The 23,997-nt window shown below is 40.0% G+C and overlaps 1 protein-coding gene and 1 long non-coding RNA gene across 3 annotated transcripts in view; both read left to right on the forward strand.

Annotated features, from left to right (window-relative positions):
• Positions 1–231: 231 nt before the first annotated feature.
• On the forward strand, positions 232–5,352 carry LOC124067272. The gene is made up of 2 exons (XR_006844734.1): positions 232–655; positions 4,942–5,352. It is a non-coding gene; the product is annotated as an uncharacterized LOC124067272 (long non-coding RNA).
• A 2,124-nt stretch (positions 5,353–7,476) lies between these two features.
• The window catches only part of LOC124067271 (potassium voltage-gated channel subfamily H member 7), a 37,344-nt gene continuing 20,823 nt past the window's right edge, over positions 7,477–23,997 (forward strand). The window contains exons 1-3 of one of the 2 annotated variants that reach the window (XM_046404501.1): positions 7,477–7,930; positions 11,456–11,686; positions 20,265–20,420. In XM_046404501.1, coding sequence (XP_046260457.1) covers positions 7,747–7,930; positions 11,456–11,686; positions 20,265–20,420 — 571 coding nt within the window. In that variant the 5' untranslated portion in view covers positions 7,477–7,746. Of the gene's footprint in view, positions 7,931–10,019; positions 10,958–11,455; positions 11,687–20,264; positions 20,421–23,997 lie in introns of those variants that run through there. The other variant, XM_046404502.1, reaches the window with a different exon arrangement.

Consider the following 23,997-nt stretch of genomic DNA (forward strand, 5'->3'; position numbering starts at 1 on the left):
AGTATAAAAGTATGAAAAATACTCCATAGTAAAACGCCTGTAGTCTACAGCCTACTTAAGTGAAATATTTGCAGAAACATACAAATAGAGAAAACCCAAGCATGTGCCATATTTAGAAAATAATGCTGCACAGTTTCTCCTGGAAACATTTCCCATTGTCAGCTGTGCTACCTGTAACGCAGAAATTGATTTCATTGGCCCATGCACCATTTACCTCGAAATAAGAGACAACACCTGTGATGAAAATCACAGTGTAGCGCCATGCTGGGTTATAAAACAACTAAATGTTAAGTCTATGTATGTGCTAGCTTTAAAAGGTCAACAGAGCGTGTTCAAAGTTTACCAGTGGTTATGTCAGCGATGTTAGGACTTACTATGACAAAATACACTAGCTGTTAACATTTTAACGTGTTTTGTCACAAATACTACTGTGAAACTGAGTTGTTGTACAAGCGCTGGTACATGTGTTTGAAGCTCTACTGCTACTGATAAGCACTCGCGCTTCAGCGGAAGGACAATCAACGATGCTAGCGATTAGCATTCGTGATTAGCTTAAGGGGCACACAGGATACGCCGCACCAGCTGCTTCGGCTCGTTGCTGTGATACGTCAATGTCGCCGCCATATTGGAAAGAGCAAAGACGGCCCGTGTACAGGTAAAAGTAAACGCTGGAGCTGCGTATTTTGCTGGATGAAAAGCACTACATGTTTACACTTTTAAACAAATTTCAGTTGGTCGTTTTTATACTCAGGGGTTCATCTACATGCAGTACGTTACAGTACATTAAGTTTTGTTACTCTGTAGTTTAGTTAGTCTGAATTGCCATAATTAGACTATAATCACGGCTAGTAGGGTGCAGGGTGGATTAATGTTATAGACCGACTGAATGTGGCAGCAGGGATTTGGCTTATTTTCCTTGGTTAATAGGGGAGAGGTCCCTAACTCAATCTGTAATATAGTTTAATCTAGCCAACATGAACTGCCTTTCTCTCTCTCTCCATGTCCCCATCCCCACAAGTTTGTCTTGTGCTACAGGATTCAGTAGATGTCACATCAACACTACATGTAACATGCGGTAGCGACCACACGGTGTCAGCACACAGTCATTTATCCCTGTATCCTGCCACCTAGCCGACAAAATGTATTGAGATCATTGGAAAGTTACATTTCAACTTTCAATTAAAAGTAACTGTTGCAATGGATACCAGAGAAGTGTAACTAGTAATAGTGACAAATCCATTTAAACAAAATTAGCTTTATGCAACAATAAATCTCTCAAAGTTCGACAAAAAATGTCTATATAAATTAATTTAAGATAATCCCAAGTAATTTCTAGGGGAATAAATGCAATAAAGCCATTTGTACAGCTGTCTTGCTGTGGATATTTTCAGTATCCACAGCAAAAGGTGCTCAAATAACCAGAACCCGTCCCATCTGGTTGTGAAATTTTAACTCCGTATACATTCTTCCATTAAGAGATTACATGAGTTGTGCTTCAAATTAAACTTACTGCTGACCTATACGATACTTCTGTGATTCTGCAGATATGAAGCTATAATGTACGCATTGCAAATACTGAAGGATGGGACATGCACCATGCTTGCTTTTTCTAGGACATTTATTCTGAGATTATCCCTGAGTGCTTCCTCACCTTTTCTTGGACATCAGAACTTACAGATAATTGCATCCATAGATAACAGTGGAGATCAGAGAGAAATAGGTGTACAGTATAGCACCAGGGAATAGTCATTAAAAATTGCTTAGGCAAGCTATATTGCTCTAATATATAAATATTTCACCATCAAAGGCCCATGCACCCTTTTTCAGTCTGCGAGTGATTCATGACATTCGCTAGACTGGTGGCTGCATATGTCTGTAGTGGAAATACATGCATGTAGCTGCCAGTCTTAATGACAGTTTGGACTACAGACCTAAACTTTAAAAAAAATATATATATTTTTTTATTAATTCTGTTTTAAATATGTTTTTGTTTTTTGTTTTTTTTGAAATTTCATAGACGGTAAATGCGGGCTGTCTGTGTTATGCATGACAGCATCTGTGTTGGTTTGTTTGGATGTAGAGAAGCACTTTGTTATATTGGCTTCCCTCCAAAGACACAGAGCTGGAGTCAGACTAGTCTGTCATGTGTCCTTTGCCAAGCAGACTGAACAGGAAGTGAATGGGCTTTTCTTTGCCTACAGTCAAAACATAATACACAACCTCACACTGCTGCTATCAAATGACATGAAAGGTGACATTTAGTTATATTCAACTGATCCAAAGCTCTGTCAATCAAAACAAAACAGTTTCTACAATACCCAGCTCAACCTGCTGCTTAAAATAAAAGTCAGAGACATAGTATATTTTGTATTATAGTGTTAATTCACAAAGAACGGCTCAGTTATGATGAAAACATCGTGACAGCACCACCACAGAGCAATTGTATGAGAGGTAGCGACATTGCCAGGGGGAGAGGGGCAGTGGCACATCTACTGGGGCACACCAGTTTCCATAGTAACCTCTGATCACAGACTGGATAACTAAAATGAGATAATCACTCCATTGAGCCCTGCCAGCACTCTGACAACAGTGGTAATGAACAGCTCCTCCTCAAACTTGCCAAGAGGACGGCAATAGCTGGAGATTTTCAGCATCTTGATGATATTTGTTTTAGGAAAAAGATGGCCTTGACTCTCTGCTGAGCATAGTCTTAAAGAACTACTTAGAACCCTCAAATGTAGGCCCACCACCCGCAGGGATAAGCACTGGGGTCATTGCAAGGGACACTGGTGTGCTGACCCCTGGTGATCTAGATAATTGGGCTTAGTTCTATGCATAGCACTGGGTCTGGAACTAAACCACAGATCCAAGCTCCCGGAGAGGGGCTAGACTCTCTCCTTTTCTAGAGTTGCAAAGGGTGGGAGGCACTGAGTGGTTGTGAGGACACTGAGGCTGAGTTTTTCCCTGGGGAATAGAGTGAGAGAGTTGCTTCTGTAAGTGTAACTGTAACTGTGAGTCACTGAGAGGAAGTCTCAAACTTAGGCGTGTCCCAACAGAGCATCCAAGGCGGACAGATAAAAGCCTAAAGGCCATAATAAGCCTGCAGCAAAGTTGTATGGGTTCTATGTGGGCAGGATACTTGCATTCATATTACATATTAATGTTTATCAAAATGTAATAATTGCCCACAGCTGAGGCCCTGAGGAAAAACAGAGAGGAAACAATCACAAGTCAAACTTTTAATTTCCAGTAATGATAAACAGTTAGCTAAAATGCTGAAACACCTACTGACTTCCCTGTGGGATAGAACACAGAAAAGAATACACTGATAGCAATTAAATATGCATGGCACTTACCGCAGGGAGATTCTGTTGCAGACCCAAAAGAAGCCACCACATGTGCACTCTGTGATCACTGCCAACATCACAACTTACACCACAAGGAAAAGCCAACCTTCAAGACTCTTAAAGTGACCACCACCTTTCAGGCCTACCACACTGCATGCAAAGAGGGCTGAGTGTACCACAAGCGCTCCCACTAAATAAAGCAAAAAATTCAGAGAGATTCATTTAGTTCAGGTTCACAAAAGTTAGCAGATTCAAAATTCCAGAATACAGAAACGGTATGAATATCATTGAAGAAGCTGTTTAAAATACCAGACAGTTTATAACAAAAACATCGACCAGATGGCATGGTCGGGTCAGGCGAGGCAGCAATCTGCCATGTTAGGTTACCTTGCTCAGTATGGGCCCGTGCTTAAAAACAACACCAGTAAAGATGGCTGGCTGTGTACTTTGGCTGAAATAGGGGAGAGGCGAAAGCTGAATCCTTTCCTCAAAGGTAAAAGTATTACATTAATGAATCCTCTAAACTTAAACTTAAACTTAACTAAAAAAAAAAGAATCTATGGACTACCTCTTCACTGTGGAGCTACAGAGCACACATCACACATGGATCAATTAGGACGCAGCCACACCACAACTAGATATACAAGAAACCTAATTAGATTTCCATTAAAACAGTATAACCAAACCAGGAACATTCTGGAGGGATTACGCATATCCCCAGGATTATATGTTGTATCTGGCCTGGGAATACCTCAGGACCCCTGGGAGCTGGAAAACCTTGAGGGATGTTGGGACTGTCTTGCTTAGCCTGCTGCCACCATGACTATTGAGGGACATCGCCACACCTTTCATATATACCATCAGTGTCTGCTCTCAACAACCAGTGCTATCAGTATTAATATCAGTGGTCAAAATATTAATATATTATGTTAGTTTTTCTGAAATATTTAGGGTTTTAAAATTTTGAGGTTTCACTCGAAAAGATATGTTTCTGTTCGTGGCTGCTGTTGTACCGGTGGTAGACATACACACAGATATACAGTTGCTGTTTATGTCTTCTTGGATGATTGATCTACAGTGGGATAAGTCAAGTCAAGTCAAGTCAACTTTATTTGTATAGCCCATTTTTACAAGCAGTTTGTCTCAAAGGGCTTAATAAGAAGGTCATTAAAGTGATTTGGATTGCTGTTTATTTAGTCAGCGTCAGATTTTTTATAAATGTAAACTGTTACTGGGAAAAAGTCCATTGGTGGCGCCCTTTGCGTGTAATCTAAGGTAATCACAAATAAATGATCTATAATGATGTTTGGCTGTAGCCTTGAAGAGCCATTTCCACCGGAGGAAAAAAGGGAGGCTTTTGATGACCTCAGTGGGAAACTCCTATCATTAGGACAAGATGAAAAGCTTTAATGCCACCTCAAGTGATAAATGAGGATGATAGATGATTATTATCAGTTCTGATCCTAATTATCTTTTGTTCAAGTAATCTGAGGGACGTTATTCTTAACTGAAACGTGTTTATTCTTATGTTTATTATCGTGATGCTTTAACCCCAATTGTATGTAATCTGTAAACTGAGTTTTTCTTCATGCAGGATTCATGTTAGCTTTACATATCAGGACTAATACTCCTGCCACTGCACACAGTCTGATGACAACAATGGATGGCTGACCTACAGAAGATGCCGGCTTTGTGATGAATCAGCAGGCACATCCTGGACAAAGGCAAATGGCAAAGCAAGTCACACAGGCGGCGCTTCACTGTCAGATGACTTTGTAGCCTATTTGTGGGTGGCAACATATGGTGCTTGTGCTGAGAGACTGCAGCTGCACTGACATGGCACCAAGCACTTGTCTCCTCACAGTGTTGACATGGGGGGACAGATGCTGAAGTATTTCTGACCCTGCAAATCCTTCTAGCTAGACATGCATGATACAAGGCATTTTAAAACAATCTTTGCACCCTACAGCACCGGGAGAAAATAGCAGTTGATGCTTTAATTTAATGTTTTACATATTTTTCATCTAATTTTAAGAAACCCTTTCTCAGAGAGCATTTTTCAGTCTGTATGAGAGGAAAAAAGTGCTGACCTCTGGTAGATTAAATTATATTATGAAGTCATGTACTAAGCTAAAAGTCCAGGGTGGACTTTTTTTCAGCATTTTTTTTTCTATTGCTGGCAGATGGTGGTGAATGTGTGCAGTGGCATATGGGGTAGGGCACAGCAGCAAAAGCAGCAATAGCACTCTAGTGTTTTGCACTAGTGGATTATTCTCCGAGACAGGGCCGTAATGGTTTATGTGGACAATGAGTAAGCCCTGCAACTGTGCTTCATTGGTGTATGTGTATGGGCCACAGGAGAAGAGAAAGTAGAAGGGGTGAGGGAGAAAAATGAGAGGCAGAGAGAGAGCTATACTGCCGTGAGACCTGGATTAGGATCTCGGCTGTGGATGCTGCTGTGGCTGCAGCTGTTTTTCAAATTGCTCTAAATTCTCAGAGATTATGTGGAATGAATGAATGAATGACCGAATGAATGAATGGTGGCATGATCTTCAAAACAACCTTACAGTATCCAGAAAGCTTTAGTACTGGAATCCCATGAGGCTTTACACTTATATATAAAAAATATATATAGAGAGATTTATTTTGAAAGTCTAATGTACTGTAACGTAATGCAATGTAATGTAATAAGACCCATGGCTGAGCTCAGCTGTGAAACAGCAATCTCTGCTGGAGCAGGTAGACACTCGTTTTGTTCCACAAAAGATGGCTGTTTTCTGGCATTCAGGTCTGTATCTGGGTGCCCTTTCTTCACTAAATCACCATCCTCTCTCCTTTTGGAATCACTCAAAGCTGAAACTATTGTAACCTGACAGACCAATTACTAATCTTGGACCCACAGAGTGATGGATGTCGTCATCTTACTTAGTCACAGACGCCACAGCCTGTATTTAATGGAAAATTTAATGCATTCATGCATCTTGTTTCATTTGCATCGTTTGAAGATAAAGATCAGGTAGCATGCCATTAGAGCAAATGCACTCTTACCATGAGTGTAATAAGATCTGTGCGGTACAGGTTTGAGGTTTCACTCAATTTTCATTGCACCTAGTTGAGTGGAGTGCTGTCTGTTCATATTGCTGATCCCAACTTCCATCCCCTTTACTGTAAACTGTTATTTCAGCTTTAGTATTTAATGCATCATTGAGTATATAGTACTTTTAACACTTACAAACCATTTAAAATACAGAACATATAGTAGATACCTTAAGTAAGAGATAAAGCTCGCTATAGAATTAAAGGTTAAATACTGAACCTTTGCTCTCTTTGTCTCCACTACCTGAGTTATTGAAGATGGAAAAATAGCTCTGGCAGAATATGATGTCTTTATTTCAAGTGTAGTTCACATATATGGTGCAGATGCATTGTGAGATGAGAAAGCACTACAGTCTGTCTTCACCCAAGGGCACACAGCCCTCCCTGGAATATTGCTTCCCTTGTATGCAGCTATCAGTAAGTATCACCCCTCACCCACCCATTGCTACCCTTTGCTTTTACCAGTCAGCAAATGTGCCAGCATTAATCAAGTATGTTTCCAGAACTGCAGTGCATACAACAATGATATTTCTCACATTAGTCATAATACTGTAAGTTATAGTTCGGACTTCAGGTACTAAAATGGACAGTCGATCAGCTGGATTTTTGTCCTAAGATGCTAAGCTAAATGGACAATGGAAAAAACAGTCATGACTTTGTAACTTAATTGTTAGTGAATAATGACCAACCTCTGGAGGGTTCAACTGAAGCTGTGTTGTGAGTAATGGATGTGAGCTGCACGCTGGCTTAATGCAACAGTGATTTAATAAAATACAGCCAACCGAGCGCCTGGGGTGCTCTCTGTGTATGGGTACAGGAGGAAATAAGCACGACAAGATTATCTCGCATGGTTTTTGAAAAGTGAGAAAACCGCTATCCAAGCTGTATAATGTCCACAAGTATTAAGTACTGAGGACTCATGCTTTTTTCATTCTACATGATGATATGGCCTGATATTTTGAGTAAAACCCCAAAAAATGCATCCCACATTGGGTTGTGATTAGCTAGATACCAATAAACACAAAAGTAATCTTGAAATTCATGCAGTATATGATGTCGGGTTTGTATTTATGCATTCATTCAGTCTGTCCTCTTGGCCTCAATTGGCCAGATGGGTGATGAGCTGGAGCTGAAATACTGAGACAGATGTTTGGAGACTGAGTGAGGGTTTGCATTATGCATATATTTTCATTGTATTACTGCCTGGCTGTTGCCTGCATTCCTCACAGATTAGCTAAACTTTATATTTACAGGCACCCATTCATAAAAATCGTGAAAATCCCATGAATGACAGAGAAAAAAAATGATTTTGCAAAAAAGTGTGTGCATGTGTGTGCTGGTTTATGTTTATGTGACTGCATGCAGGCGATTGCACGTCAGTGAAATACATCAGCTTTTCCCCAGCTCCCAGAGGACTCAGAGTGGTAGTGAAGCTGCAGGACCATGGACAGCACCACAGTCAAGCTCACCACGTGCTGACTTTATTGGTAAGTCATGTGGAAACACATACAAGCATGTGGGATCCCCAGGATACAGCATAAAAGTCGTTCAGCATATGCTGCTCACTTCATGAACAAATGTGGTTGTACTAAAGTTGTGGTGAAATCACTTTAGATGATATAACAGCCATAAAAATGGTTCTTAAGGATATATCTTAAGGATATATATTAAAATTTTGTCTTTCATGTAGCCTTTCCTGATGTAGTGGGCTACGTATAAATAGATTTTGCTATGTTGTGAGGGTCTAAGGAAGCAAAGTTTGATACGGTACAAATTGTAAAGTTTGTGATATTGGGCAATGTGCATAAAACTGACTCCACTTGACTTGATTGTTGCTGACAAAGGCCCTTTCGACAAGTTAGAAACAACAGCCCCAGAACTTGGCTACCTGCACGGTGTAGATGTAAAAGCAAACCAATTAAAATGCTGAGCTGAGAGGATACCTAACAATTATCATTATCAACCAGCAACATGAAAGTATTCTATCATATGATTAGCTGTAATTTTAAAGTGTTGCTAGTCCTGTTTATGAATCCACGGCTGAGTCTGACAGTGTGTCTCCCTGCAACTTTCATCTAAACTCTATGTGGGCAGATGATCCACCCATCCATCATCATAATTGAAGCCTAAAGTAAACTAGTGTTTTAAAACTGTATGTATTTTTTCACTAATTGATAGGCGAACACAGTCCTGAAAAAAACTGATAACTGGTCCAAACAAGGCCTAATACACCACTGAATTCACAGGCGTGGAAAAAGAAACTCCTAATCTAGTTTCAGCTGTTAACACTAGTCTCAAAGGTAAATTCAAATGACCCTCCTAAAAGAACTCTTCCTGTTTCAGCCCAACAAGTCGTGTTAACCAATGTCAGTGAACACATCACCAACTGTAGACCAAACAGTGGTTAAACCCAACTACACCCAAAGGATCTTCTTTCTGGATCTTTTTTCTGCACAGTGTTAGAAAAAGAAAGTTTGCACCAAGTATATACCTAATCAAGTTTTCCATCATCCTCTTCAGCTCCACAGACAGCAACTTTAAGGAGCTCTTGGCAGTCAAACACCTGAAAAGTCAGCAAACCTTAACAAGTTTTTTGTTATTCTGACTGAACTGACCTCAGCTGGGGTTAAAGCTGGGTCATAAACAATATAAGGTCATCTAAGTATATGTAAAGAGAATTGTCAAGGTGTGATTTTGTCATTTGTGCACCGCCCTCACAGGTGTTACAAAACCCACAGAAGAATCATGCAGATGTCAATCAAGTGCAGCCTGTGCACGCCCACACTATCCCGAGAAAAGGCTGTTTCGGGTGAAATAAGTGCACAGAGTATATGACTGTATTATAGGTGTACGTACTGTGCGTTAAATAGATTTTGTGTGCGTGTGAATATGTGTCACACTTGTAGCGTGGTCACAGAAATGCTCATTGAAAACACCCAGAACTAGAATTAAATCACTGTTTGGAGAAACAGGTGTTTTACTAAACATTCATAATGTTAAAAAATGTTAGGCTTAGGGTTTGTTATAATAATTACAGTTTGGCATAAGAAATATTATATTCCGCACATTATGTAGGAGTTAACCAAATGTTGCCTTAAAAATAAAACATATTATTGACATTGCTGGTACTCCATTTGCATAAGATGTGTTCATATATTAATTGTACTATATTAATACAAAATCAATCACTATACTTTTTTGTAAAAAATGAAATTTCTATTGATTTGAAATTAGCTCATTAAAGGAACAGTTGGACATTTTAAGAAATGCACTTTCAATTTAAATTCACTTTCTTGTTGAGAGTTAGAGGAGAAAATTGATGCCAATCCCATGTTTGCCCCTGCAATATAAAGCTGTAACCAACGGTCAGTTAGCTTAGCTTAGCTTAGCTTAGCTTAGCATAATACACACTGGAATCATGGTAAGTAGCTACCCCAGCTCTGCATGGGCAACAAAATCTACCTGCTGCCAATAGTGAGCTGAAGTCACTGCTCCCAGCTGGGATAAATTGACACTTGGGGTTTTAAGATATCTAAATTAGTAAGCTGCACAAGAAATACATCCAAAAATGCTGTACGGTTCTTTTAATAATTACTCATTAATTATCGAGGCTTAAGAATATTTATACATTTATTGGTATAAATTTACATGCTTAAGACACATACGACTCCAAGCAGTCAGTCAACATGTAAAAAGCAGAACTGAATTACACATTACCGCATACTTCTCAGTAATTTAGGCCCAGTATAGTATTATACGTAAAACACTGTGTGCAAATGAAACTGCAGAGCAAAAGTACAGGCAGACTTACTATATTTCCGGATTTTAAAAACATGGTAACGTGTGTGCATATACAGTAGACTACAGGTTATAAGCAGCGGCAGTACATTTGAAACACACTCTACTTTATCACTCTGCGCCTAAAGTGTACTGTCAAATATATATATTCTCATACAGGGAATCAGATTGTATGGCATACAGTTCCAAATGAGCGCATATTTCGGAGATGCTCAGTCTCACTGCACAAGTGTGGGACTTATCCTTACCCGAGGTGGAGGGAACTAAGCCCCCTGGGAGCAACGTCACTCCCTTTGGCATATCAACCACTGTCCGCTTTATGCGCCCAACACACCACCACAGCGGGCGTCAGGACCAGCATCCATCCTCAGCGCGCAATGCTTTGCGAACTAAATGTAACTCCGGCAATCCTCCCCGATTCCACGCGTGTCGGCGAGGAGGCATTTACATGCTCAGGCATACAAGCGGGCTAAAGAACTCCTCGGCGAAGTGGCAAGATCGTTTTAAGTGGAGGGAAGAGTGCTCGCGTCGACTATGGTCTGTGATAGAGGAAACGGCACAAAGAGCCAACATCTGTAACTTCGGGATTTACTTGTGAGGGCGATTCTGCTGGAGATCGTGGGATATTCTGAGTATAAACATGCCTGTAAGAAGAGGTCACGTTGCGCCACAAAATACATTTCTTGGATTAATTATTCGGAAATTCGAGGGTCAGAGTAAGTACCTTCTTGATGTGCAATTTCTGCTGTCAGTGAGAGAATACTACAAAGTAGGATAAACGATTTGGCATATTCACATTAAGACCAAAAAAAAAATGCAAATGTAACCAGAGCAAAACGCTAAACAGTACGGATGACTTTCTTTCTTAAGAAGACAAACAAAAGACAGAGTGAGTTGTTGAGTTTTCTGATGAGGTTTGCTGCACAAAAAACATTAGTCCTGTGGGAACTGAAGACAAATGTGTGTGTGCATATATATGCTGTTATCAATAATTAAAGTATTAGAAAATAAGGTTTGATTACCCTCAGGCTTCTTATTTCTCTATACAGTACCAGTGAGCTTCATCAACTTGATTATTGATTGTTTTGTTTTGTTTTTTGGTTATTATTATTTCTGAGCTGACTCCATATTGTCAACTCTGAGGCAGGTGTACGTACTGTACCTATATAGTGCATACTCTTTTTTTTTTTTTTTTTTTTTTTTTAATCATGCAGACCGGAAATTTGTGATAGCCAATGCCAGGGTGGAGAACTGTGCGATCATATACTGCAACGATGGCTTTTGCGAGATGACGGGCTTCTCAAGACCGGACATCATGCAGAAGCCGTGCACCTGTGACTTCCTCCACGGTGACCTGACCGACAAAGACGCCATCAACCAGGTGTCCCAGGCTGTGGTTGGGTCCGAGGAGCGCAAGGTTGAGATCACATACTACCGGAAGGATGGTGAGTCAGTGTCCTGGCACAAAAGTATGGCTGTCGCAGCATGCCTGTAAGCCGAGAAGGACAGCACGTTACTGCAGCTCCTCACTATGTCCACTCTACGATGTGACCTCTTGTTCTTTTACTAACCAGCCAAAGTCAGGTACAAGATGTCCTCCAGATGTTACCCCTGAGAGAGAAAAACAGCAGGGAGAGTCAGTTCTAAAATAACTTTGTGCAAACATATGCAAATACACAGATAACTTTGTTCCTTCTCATATATCAGGATGATTATGAGTATGCGTATAGTAACCACATCTAAACAACAAGGCAATAGAAAATAGTTGTGGTCGTGTGGTGTGGTGTTATTACTGTTTGGTTGTATGCATTACAGAGGAGGTGTAATAGTCGGGGTGTCAGACACAACAGTCAGAAACACAGCATCATGTGCTTGGGTGACGGAGAAAAAGAGCCAGATTTCCAAATTCATAGTGTGCACCTCTTCTTAGTTTTGAATTTAACATAGAAATAGAAATGGTGTGAACCAGCATGTCAGGTGATACCATGATACAGTGTTTTGATGGACAGAGTGAGAGATGGAGGAGACACAGAAATCAGACATCCTGAAAAGTCTGCTCTGTTTTCTGTCTCTGGATTTTCATTTCAGTTATGACACATCCGCTGTATAGTTTAAGATGCATGATTCATTTAGATATGTTGTGCTTTATAGTAAAGATGCACAGCAGCTTTAGCAGACGGTGAATCAATCCACTAATCTGTACAATTGCTGTTCATGTGATAGGCAACAGCTTTACCAGCTTTGCATAAAAACGCCCTCTCTTTAATGCTGGACTCGTGTTTGTCATTCATTTTTGGCCCAGCCTAGTCCTGGTATGAATGGTGAAATGAAGAGACAGCAATCCTGAGTCAGAGAGAATTAATACGATGTTACTGCTCAGTGGCATAAATCCTCGGATTGACCACCCCCTGCCATGCTCTCGCATGAGATTTTTATGGCCAGCATGACATGGCTGTACAGAGTCAGTCCAAATATACTCCTCTTATAGAGTAGCACAATGAGAACTTGCTTTTTTCCTTTTATTTTGTACCAGCATGTGTACCAACAGAGGCCAACATTTGTGTGATATTGTTGTTATGAACTCGTTCTTTCCTCAAGCCATGTACAAACAGCAGCATATGAGGAGTCTAAGTTGGATAAAGGGAGACGTAATGTTTTATTTAATCATAAGGAGTCAGAGCTTTAATTTTTAATTGTGACTTTGATTAGATTCTAGGCCATGGATACATGTTTAATCTACATCAGCAGCCATCAGTGCAGACTTTTTTGTTTTGTTTTGTTTTGTTCTTCTGTTTTTTGTTTTTTACTAATCAGGAAGAAACTGGGAACCAGCTGCTGCACTGTTAAAACAGATTGTTTCAGAAACCTGCAAGGCAATTACACAATACACTCCAGGGTCTGTTTGCGAGACCACGAACAGCTTGGTTTTTGACAAGCAGGATTTTAACTTAATTTAGTTTCCCCATCCTCCCATCTTACACGCCTGTGCTGCACTCCACAGAAACATCATGCGCCAGTGTAATGTTTAAAGCGTGGCGAATGAGAGCTACAGAAACCTTCTAACATAATCTTTGCTCTCTGTCTCTTCACAATCCTCCCCGGTGTGCATCACGGCTTCAAGACACAACTCTTAATACTCCTCAGAGGAATTTACAGTGAGCGTGTGTGCTCATGAATAAAGATGTCAGGGCTGACAGTGCAGTGACTGGGAATGAGCAGCTTACAGAATAAATGCATTAAACTGGTATGGAGGACACAATCCACAAGCTCCCACCGCTATAGGGGAATGAAAGATTCATGGCATCCTTGAGAACGATGGCCATATTGATTCAAGGCGCTTTTCAAATTGAAGCTGATGGGTTGGAAAGTGGATTTATTCAATGTCTTCTATCCTGACTGTGTTTCAAATTATCAGTCTTCGTGCAAATCAGTTAATCCTTTGTATCAGCCTCCTCCACTTTCCACACAACTACTGTCACTTCACACACGGGCATGTAAAATAGCAGCATAAAATGAAACTGCTCAAATATGTTACTGTACTTCCTCTCCCTGTTTTCATTCCTGTTTGTCACTCTAAATATCTGCCGAATTAGGATCTGCAGACAAGCCTTAGATGCCAGTGTTTAGAGGAATTGCAGTGTATTGTATTTGGAAATCTTAAAAATAAAAAAAGTAAGGTCAGGATTTGCAGAAGGAAGCTGTGCGACATCGGGAGCAACAAAGCTTTGGCCTTTTTCACTGAAAAGGCAAAAAGTTAAGCTGCTTATGCGTATGCTTCGAAATTAAAAGTACTGGAACAAAGGGGACCATGGGAGCAGAGCAAAGGCCTTCAGCATGAGGGCCATGTTCGTTTCATTTTTGCCTGTGCGAGCAACTGAGATGGGTTACGAGGAGGTACCACATGCGCAGTCTTTCTCTAACGATGATACATAATCAATGAGGTAAATGCTTTCCCTTGATGGCTCTGAAAAGCTATCCTATTCCACGGGGTGTAATAATACTTTGTACCTGAATGACTGTTAACAAAAGGAAGCTGACACCGTGCAGAGAGAAGTTAAATGGATAATGGGTACATAACAGCGGCAGCTTAGCTAACCGTGCTGAATGATCCGGGGCATGTGGTATGCGTGGGTGCAGGGTTTCATAGGTGACTCCCTGCCGAGGGGACTTCAGGGCCACATACCCCCGCTGAGGGTTTAGTGGCAGGGGACACAGGGGACAGGGGAAAGCGGAGTGGCTACAGGGCACAAGGTGTGCTACAGGACACTTGGATGACTACCCTCCAAAAGAGCACATCCATTTTTCATCACTTTCTGCTGCAGTATGAGGTGAAACTCATACACAGCTTTCCTCATCAGGTTTCATTTGTTAGAGTGAAATGAGCTGGCCAAGTAGATGTAACAAATTGGTAAGTGCTCCGTGGGATTTTTTTTTTTTTTCATTCCACAGAAGAAATTCACAGCAGCTTCATTGCAGGAAAATTTGCATATTTATTAAATAACGGTTGGATTACTAACATTACTGCCCATAATTACACCGTGGAACAAGTTTATTGTTAGAGAAGAGGAGCATGTTATCTTTCAACAATATTACAATACAGGTCTCACTTCGCATTGGTTCGGGATGTTCATCCACAGGCTATTTTTATCCCATGGGATGCTTGTACTAGAGGCAGCCAACTAATCTTGCTCTCCATATTTTATGTGTTTTTCTCTTAATCAGCTACAGTTACTTGCTAACTTCAATTTTCACCATCCATTGCATCCAATCCACCAATATTTCACCTAAATTAACCAGAATAAAGCTCACAGAGCAAAATATCATGAATTGATAAACACAAATGAAATGTGGTTTTGAGTCGGAGCTGCTAGTTATCCCTGATGGCTTTGGAGACACTGATTGAAGATGAAATTAGGCCAGGCTGTGTAGCTTACAGCAGTCTCACTGAGGCGAGATATGGCCACAAGGCCCAGGGACTCTAAACAAAGGGTTATCTTGCATGGCCTCTCCCTACATGCCCTAGTCCCGATTGGCTATGCCCCAGTAACGTTGTGTATTGGCTTAAGCAGAATAGCCCTAAACGAGAAACATGTCAGATTTCATTATGCAAGACTTACTACCAGGCAGTAGTCTGGGGCCGTACTGTTTAAAAGCTGCAGATGTGGATAGTACATTGGTGGAAAGATACAAAAACAAAGATCAGCGCTCAACAATATTACTCATGTTTCTCCCTCAAGTAGATCAGCTTATGCAGCTTAATATGAAGCCTTGATACATCCAAACCAAATTGCGGGTTTTAAATAAGAAATAGCTTTGATTTTTGAAGTAAGATTTTAAAAAATGTATAGCGTCACTCGTGCGCTGTTACATAAGTACAAATACTACTACTTTGTATTGTGATGTATCTTTAATACATCTTGCAATTTCACCACAACTCTGTTTGACCTGTGAGTCATCATTTGAAGAGTGTCCAAAAGATCACTTGATTAAGCAGCGATGTTTTAATAATTGATGATGGAAATAGAATCTAGAGTAATGAAATTTCCATCATGAAAAGGGAGCTAGTCTTAATACACTGTCCATTCATTCAAGCAGGTGTAAATAACATTTCTTGGCTAGCGGGGAAACACTGTATATAAAGGTCAGGCAATTAATGGAAGCTCACTGGTACACACTGCTCTCACTGTCAATGATGTTAACCATGTCCAGCAGCTATGGCCATGTTTGGACAGTTTTGTGTTGTGCTGGGTTGAGTGTTGCAGGAGAATAGCAAGGTTGGTTAGCCTAAAACACAAATGGTTGTCTGTCACACTACAGCTTCTTTGTGTTAATATTTACCAGGGCTGGAAGTTAATCATGTCATGTGTGTGGTTGTATGTTACAGCTACACTGTACAGAGTGAAGGGAGGGAACATAAATTAGACATAAGCCAATTTAAAAACACATTCACCAATTTGATAAAACGTAATGCGGCATAAAGATAAATGGAGCCCAAACACAGCAAGTTGTCCAGAACGCAAGAGAGTGACGGGTGATTAGATGCGTGGTATATTATTAGATATACAGTAGCAAGATGTTTGCATGATTCTGATATTACTGGAGATGTACACCTAGGTAGATTTTGCCCTTTACTAATTGCTAGCTTGTTCATTAATGGCCCCCATAAAGTCTTTTTATGTTAGACCTGGGGCTGGGTGTGTGAAGGCTGGGTGTGTTTGTTGCACACTAGCTTGTCTGTCCACATCTAAAGCCTCACTCACTCAAAGCCTGCCATCAAAGTGAGGGGTGAGACATAATGAACCAGACAAACAAGATAACGCACACTTTTGAACCGACTTCTTGAAGGGTTCGAGATAGTAGCTTTAGATGGCGTTTAACGACAGAACAAGTGCTTTGCTTGTACCTTTAGATGTGATGGAGAGCATGCAGACGGACCTTATCAAACTATCACCACAGTGACAATGAAGACGAATGAAGAAGACCGAGCTAAAAATGACCGCAAATCCGAAAAAAATGAAGCATGACTTAATTTATGAATTGTAGAGCTAAAAAGTAAGTTGAATTGGTATTCACTGCAGTTGATGTCAGAGGAAATAAACCACACAGTGTGTTTTTCCTCTTGATGGTTTTTATCTCCAGTACAAAACCAATTTTTCCAAATCCAGTTTATTACCCAGTGGGCCTGTAAAAAGACTATAGCTTCTCATAAAACTGTCAGTTTGGTTCATCCTGACACTTCAGCTGAGAGGTCGTGTCTGCCAAGGCAATTTGTCAGTCAGCATGGTTGCTGAGGTGGCGAGATGCAATCGTTCAAGCTGAATTCAGTTTTTATTTACTACATGAGTTTGAAAAGTTTGGTTTTAATCATATTATCTCATAATGTTAGGTAACGACATTTGTTTAGACTCTCATTAAAAACCCCTGCAAATCCATAACTTTGTGGTCAGTGCATACAAAAATCATTTCATCATCAGTTTTTAGAAGGTTTCTCATGATCTAAATCTTCTTCAAAGGTCAAAATATTCTTGTTTAATAATCAGGAACTTTTTTCACAAAGTTATCATGGGATATTGTGGATGTCAATTAGGGTTACCACTGAATAAGGTTTAGCTGAATAGGCTCAATCAGAAAATAGGAAGAAAATCAAATCAAAGCTTTAGGTTCACTTTATTTTCCACATCAAAATACCCTCAGTGGGCTTTTGACCTTTGTTGGAATTCATGAAGAAGATGAATACTGCAGTTGTTCCCAGTCAGATCATGAGTAGCTCTGCTGATCACACGGCTTATGGTCAGATTTTGGGTGAAGAAAAGCTGTTTTTTTCACAGAAAGTTTCACTTGCTCACTAGGATAAGAGCACGATTGACAAACAAAAGTTAACAAAATAATAAAGACTACAGTGCTGAGAACACATTGCATCACCAGATCAAATTTGGATTGAACATCGCTGATATAAAGAAGCTTTCCTTTGATCCATTTTGGTAGAGGTGACATTCAGCGGGAGACTAGATGAGAAGAGACCCCTGCGGTTTAGCCTTTAAGCATGACCATTGTTTTCCCATCTGGTGAGATAAACGCCAGCCCAGAAATATTTCTGCTGAATTTACCATGTTGGCTAGGCATTTCACTGCAATACAGCACTTTAATGTCAGATGGTAATGCTGTTGTGGTGGTGCTTACATGGTCTAAAATATTTGGTAAGCAAAAAAATGGCACATACTTAAGAGGGTGAATTAAGAGGATGAATGCAGCCATGTAGCAGGTAACACTTCATGCAAAACGTATTGGTCAGAAAACCCCTGACAGGAAATTATGATCAAGTGTGCTCACATGCATGAGCAGTGGAGCAAAGGGGAGTAATGCTGGCTAGACCATATCTGTAGTGCATTATGGGCGCATTCGTAGTGTAATATAATTCACTATGAATGCCCCTGTGACTCATAATGGAGTCTTAGTTCAAGGGATTTATGGATGATTTTTACTCACCTCAGCAATCAGCTGCCGTGAGGACTCACTAAAAGGCTAATACAACATGTGATATCTCAGACGGGGATGTGTTGTGTCTTTGCACACACTATCTTACCTTGAATTTATAAAGCCAAGCATGTCTGAAACATAGAAAACTGCAATAAATATACTGTAACTTTTACTTAGAATTTCTCATCTTGAATGGCTCAGTAGAAATGTGGAGGGATGTCTAAGTGTCTACAATGTGCTTTCTTAATATATTAAACAGTCACCACAACAGGATTTGTTGGAAATGACTTGTACATTTTGGTTGAAAAACAACAAGGATAAAGAGTATGTTGTTTGTGATCTGGCATTAGAAAAAAAATACTTTATTCCCTCATTTCCTGTCCACCTGTCCCCAAAATAACATTAGTAAATGCACATTTTTGGAAATTTATTAGTAAGGATTTGTCACTAACAAATTCAATTCCTGCAGGATTTATCTGATAATTAAAAGTCAATAGAGAACAACCGACTGGCTCAATTATTTTCTCCTCCACTCTGAGAAGTGAGCACACTGTTAAATCAAACACATCAAAGTCTAAACCAGAAATGTTCCCTTTTATAGAAGGGACAATGCAGAATTAAGAGGAGGCTTTCAGGGAAATGCAGGGAAGTGCTTTTTATGAAAAGGGGATTTTCTGGCCAAGGACTCACAGTTCCCCAGCTCTCTAAGCACAGCTCTTCTGCTTTACAACACAACATAACCAGGCACCCACGACACCACACGAGATGGGTGCAGAATGCCCACCCGCTGATCTTATTTTTCAGCACATACACATATGTATGCAGAGCTATTTATCCCTCATTAATTCACACAGTACTGCTCAAACATTTCGTTCTACCTGTATATTCAACAACTGTACATTTTTGATGTCCGTCGTATTAAAATCACATTATCATATTGTCAGTGGTGGCAATGCAGCATTACTCCTGGGAATCTTGATGTAGAAATCCTTCCAACAGAACTCTGGCATGTTAAGGCAGACCGAGCTTGTTATATTTAGTCAGACAGCAAGTCTACTGCTAATGAATGCTGCTGGCAGGGTGTCTGTGAGCCCTGCAGAGATTACAGTGAACACTGGTAATATGTGTCCTTTGTGAGTAGGAGCAACACAACAAGCCAGACAGACAGACCTACATAGAGAGACAAAGGGACACTTAAAAAAAGTACATTTAAAAAAGTAAATTAAACTTTTTTTCTGTGCTGAAAATTCAATTATTTTCAGAGAAAAACACTGTCAAATAGCTTTCTCCCATACCAGTTATGGTGACTGGAATGTTATCCTGTATAGGACCTATTGTGTTGTTGTTGTCGTTTAGGGTCCAGTGAGTAGGGAGTTTTTTTGGTAGGCAGTTGTGCCCGCAGGCATCAGTAGCATTCGCTAACACAGCAATAACTAATCCAGCTGAGAAATTGGGATATTCTGGGCTTCAGGACTAAGTTTAGATTGCTGATTGTTTTCTGCTCCACTGCTTGACACAATCCCCTGTGCCAGTCATTATACCTATGAGCACATTGCAATCCTCTAAATTGGCTGTAATCTACCCTGCTTGTTTAATCTATTCTCATAAACCCCGTTGTCTGCAAAACACTGACTCTTGCACCTTATTTGTATAAATTCTGCCAACCTGCAATGTATTGCTGATTAAAATACCCCATATACAATCTATATGGGCACAAATAGGCGTGCAACACACACTTTGTTTAACCCCTGGGCTTGCTTACATTATGTCTACTATTTTATTTGTTCTGACATGCAGGCATTGACCTTTAAATTGGATCAACTTCTCTGTGGTTTTCCCAACATTTATGTAAAAACAGAAGGAGGAGTTTGTCATGTTTAGATTTGTGCTTAATTAACATTCTAAATAAAGGTTTCTGCAATCCACTTGTTTGTGATAATATTTGTTGAGGCTTATTTCTTTTCCATAGGTTTAAGTCAGATAAGGACAAGATGATGTATGATTGTGTTTTTTTTACTTGGCACCGACGCTTTGTCTCTCTTTCAGGGTCTGACTTTCAGTGTAACACTCACATAATCCCAGTGAAAAATGAGGAGGGTGTGGTGATGATGTTCATCTTGAATTTTGAATATGTCGTGGATGAGGAAAGTGACAACTCCACAGAGAAGATAAGCCCAACATCCCCTACAAAGTCAGATCAAAGTGAGTATTTCATAGACTGCTCTCTCTTTACTATCATGTGAACATGGATAAAAATTGAAACTGGACTACTTTTTGTCTTTATTGTCCTGCTTTTTTATCAGTTTAATTTCCCTCAGTTTTCTGATAAGCTACCTCACAAAAGTATTTTTTAGGTAAAGGTCATCACTAAAGCAAACAAACATTGACATGATGCCATACAAAACATTATACAAGGCTTTACATCTGTCATACATTTGTCACAGTTCTGTCTCTCTCTTAAATAACCTGTGTTTGTATTGTGAGATGGCATCATTGATTAAACAACAAATTCCTCACCCCTCTAACAAAGGGCAGTTGCATAAGCCGGTGGCTGTAATTGAAGTAATTCATTAAAATAGCCTTTTGTATCTGTTAGACACTAATTAAGCACTAGAGATTTTGATTCCCTGACAGGCTCATTGTAACCTCCAATCATGATGTCAGCTTCTACTACTCCTAAATAAGTGTGCATTATTTAATTTCCCAGTAGAATAAAGTTTGAATGGTGTGCTTACATAACCTTATCTGGTTACGTATATTTAATTTTTTAAGTTCTGTCTGTTTTATGTCTTTGGCGAGGGAAGCATATACATAAATGCACGTACTGCACCCTCATGTTTTTATTTGGAGGCGTGTCAGTAGGTGTAAATGTCAGTGAGACATTCCAGCTCCTCTCTGATTGGAGGCACTCAGCATCGCTTCTCTGACCGGAGCTCAGCGATCCCCTTCACTCAGCATGAATCCCTTCAAAGCGCAGGCATTCGGCTTGCGCTGTTGTGCATTCTGGCGTGTGCGTGCATGCATATGTGTGTGCACTCGCGTGTGTGTGTCTTCTTATGTGTGAGTGACTGCCTGTGTCCCTTGCTAGCATTGCTAATCAGAGCTGATTGCTTGTGACAGTGCTTCAGCAGGGGGATCTGTGGGTAGATGGGGCAGACAAACATATGATGTGACTTTACATTAGAAGCAGTCTTGACTACATGCACACATCACACTTAAAGTACTATGCTACCGCTGCCCTTAGATAACACCAAGGTATTAAAGTGTATTTTCATGCTATGCTTGGTTTGACTTCAGTGGGTTTTTAGACCAGTGCTAATAATTTTGTCTTTCATATTGACCACCACATGTTTTGTATTTCTTCAGATGTATTTGATTTAGAACATTTAGACCATAACTAGATACTAGAAATTCCCACTTGCACCCTTACAAGTCAAATTTCTTTCAGGTTATCAGGCCTTAAAAGCAGAATGATGGAACCGTGCAGAGGAAGAACCTTGGAATGTCACTGCTTTCAGTACAGAAATGCCTTTTTTGACATTTTACCTGAAATGATTAAGGAGAACATTTCCAAGTAACCTAGCCATACATTCAAGTGTTGCAGCCTGAGAAAACTGATTTGTGGACATTGGGGGCATAATTATGATTTGGTGCTGACAGCAGGCAATAAGCCTGCAGGTGTCAAACTGCACAATATTGAGTCTGGAAAAGAGAAATCCCTCTTTCCCTGAGCTCCCATCTAGAACACACCATTCAGCATCCTCAACATGCCTTCAAGGCCCAAAACCAGAGACAACAGAAATTACCCAGCAGAAGGATCCACTGTTCAGTGCACAGAGACCTCTTTTTAGTGTTCAGTCTCCAGCTGGATGCACATCATACACTCTTCAATACAATAACTTACTTTCACATAAAAGCTCAATTGTAAATGTTCCCTGTCACTACTTTCTTTGAATTATTTTGCTCTAATTTCATTCTTAGTGACAATATTATGACTATCCAATTGCTGCTTCATGAAGCAAAAATTATGGTTTTATTGTACAGCCAATGACTCCTGAATGAGGTAATTATACACATCAGTAGAAATTACTTAGATTCTGTTATCATCAAAACGCACTTCGGTTGCAGAGTAAATATAGAAATCTGTTTACATTTTAGTCAGTGTTTTCCTAAAATTCCATTAGAATCAATGTACTTTCAAAATAGAGGCTCAACCAAGCTAATTCTTTTCACTATAAAGGATCAGCGAGTCCTCTCCAAACTCTTTTTTCAACCTATCTGTAAGGGTGAGCCCAGACAAGCATAACTGGGTGCTGGAAAAGAAATCAACTGGTAAATCAAGAGGTTTTTCCTCAGGTTTTTGGAAGACAAAAAAGCCTTCTACATCAAATTGAAACAACCTACTCCTGAACACAGGAAGGTGGGCTGTATCATCACTTATCAGCAGCAGTTACAGTGCCGTCTTATATTACTTCCTGGGCCGCACCACTGCTTTTTTTTTTTTACACGTAACTTACCCAATCTTGCGTCATGTCAGGGTGTGAAAAACAAAGAAGTTTAAAATCCTCTGACTCCCCATGAATCAATAGAAATGATGAGGCCTCCTGGATGAGTAGTGACATTGTGTCTTGAGGACTAAAACAACAAGTCAGCTTGTCATTGATTTGGTTCGAGTGGATATCAGACTCCTCTAATAATTTCAGTTTTGCAGGTATTTGGTCACAAAATTGAGAACTGGTCACAAACTTTTACTTGAGAAAGAAGTTGGATAAAAAGTTTTAGGCTAGTATTAATGTGTCCATCAATAAGCTTAGTTGTTGAGAGGTTACACTTAAAAACCCAAAAGTCAACTTCATGGTGGCACGAGAGACAAAGTCAGGGAGACGCCACAGTCAGTTGGCTTCATCCTTGGGGCATCATGAATTTATAAACAAAATTTAATAGCAATCATTTAAAGAATTGTAGTGTAGAGATACCAACAGAGCGTCCATGCCATCCCCAGAGCCATGTCACCACTGTGGCTAAAAATAAAGATTTTCTCTTATCTGTTCTCCATTAAATGTACTTAAAAAGAATTGCAAACACTTTGCATTTTAAAATCATATTCCAGCTAAAACATGTATAAGTTAAATATGAGAGCTATGAGTGTTTATAGTTCTGTATAAGGCACAATTTGTATAATCTTTAGTACAATAATATATTCACAGGACATACTGTTTGTGTCCTGGTGATAATGTCATGAAGGGCACACAGTGATTTACTTCTCAAGAAGGATATTTTCCTTAAGCCACTGTAACAACAAACTGCAGTTGGGTGGATGTGAGCGAGACCACTAAAATATGTTATATAGGTGTTATATAAGCATTCAGTGAGACTGGCAGTACAGATGACAGTCTCACTGCAGAGAAGAGACAGAAAGACTGTCCATATCTCAGCTGAGGATATCATTCAGGTTCCTCTCCGGGAAACTTGTTGAGTGTCACATGTCTATTGTAAGCACCTATAGTAGTAACATCAGCACATTTGGACAGGGGATGGAAACAGATGGCAGTGACGTTATGTAAGGAGGGTGTTGAGGGATGGATGCCTCACTCGTGAGGCAGGGTTCACTTTCACTCTCTTTCTATTGTTAATGAGCCAAAACTTTCACCCTGTCCCAAGAGGTCATTAACTGTGTCTATTCTGAAAATGTGGCTTCTGTACAAAAATTGGGTTTCTGTCTCAAATCAGTGAGGGATAATAAATCAATTGTGCGATTTTCTATGTCACACTTATGGGC

This window comes from Scatophagus argus, chromosome 11, assembly GCF_020382885.2.
Source record: "Scatophagus argus isolate fScaArg1 chromosome 11, fScaArg1.pri, whole genome shotgun sequence".
NCBI lineage: Eukaryota > Metazoa > Chordata > Actinopteri > Scatophagidae > Scatophagus > Scatophagus argus.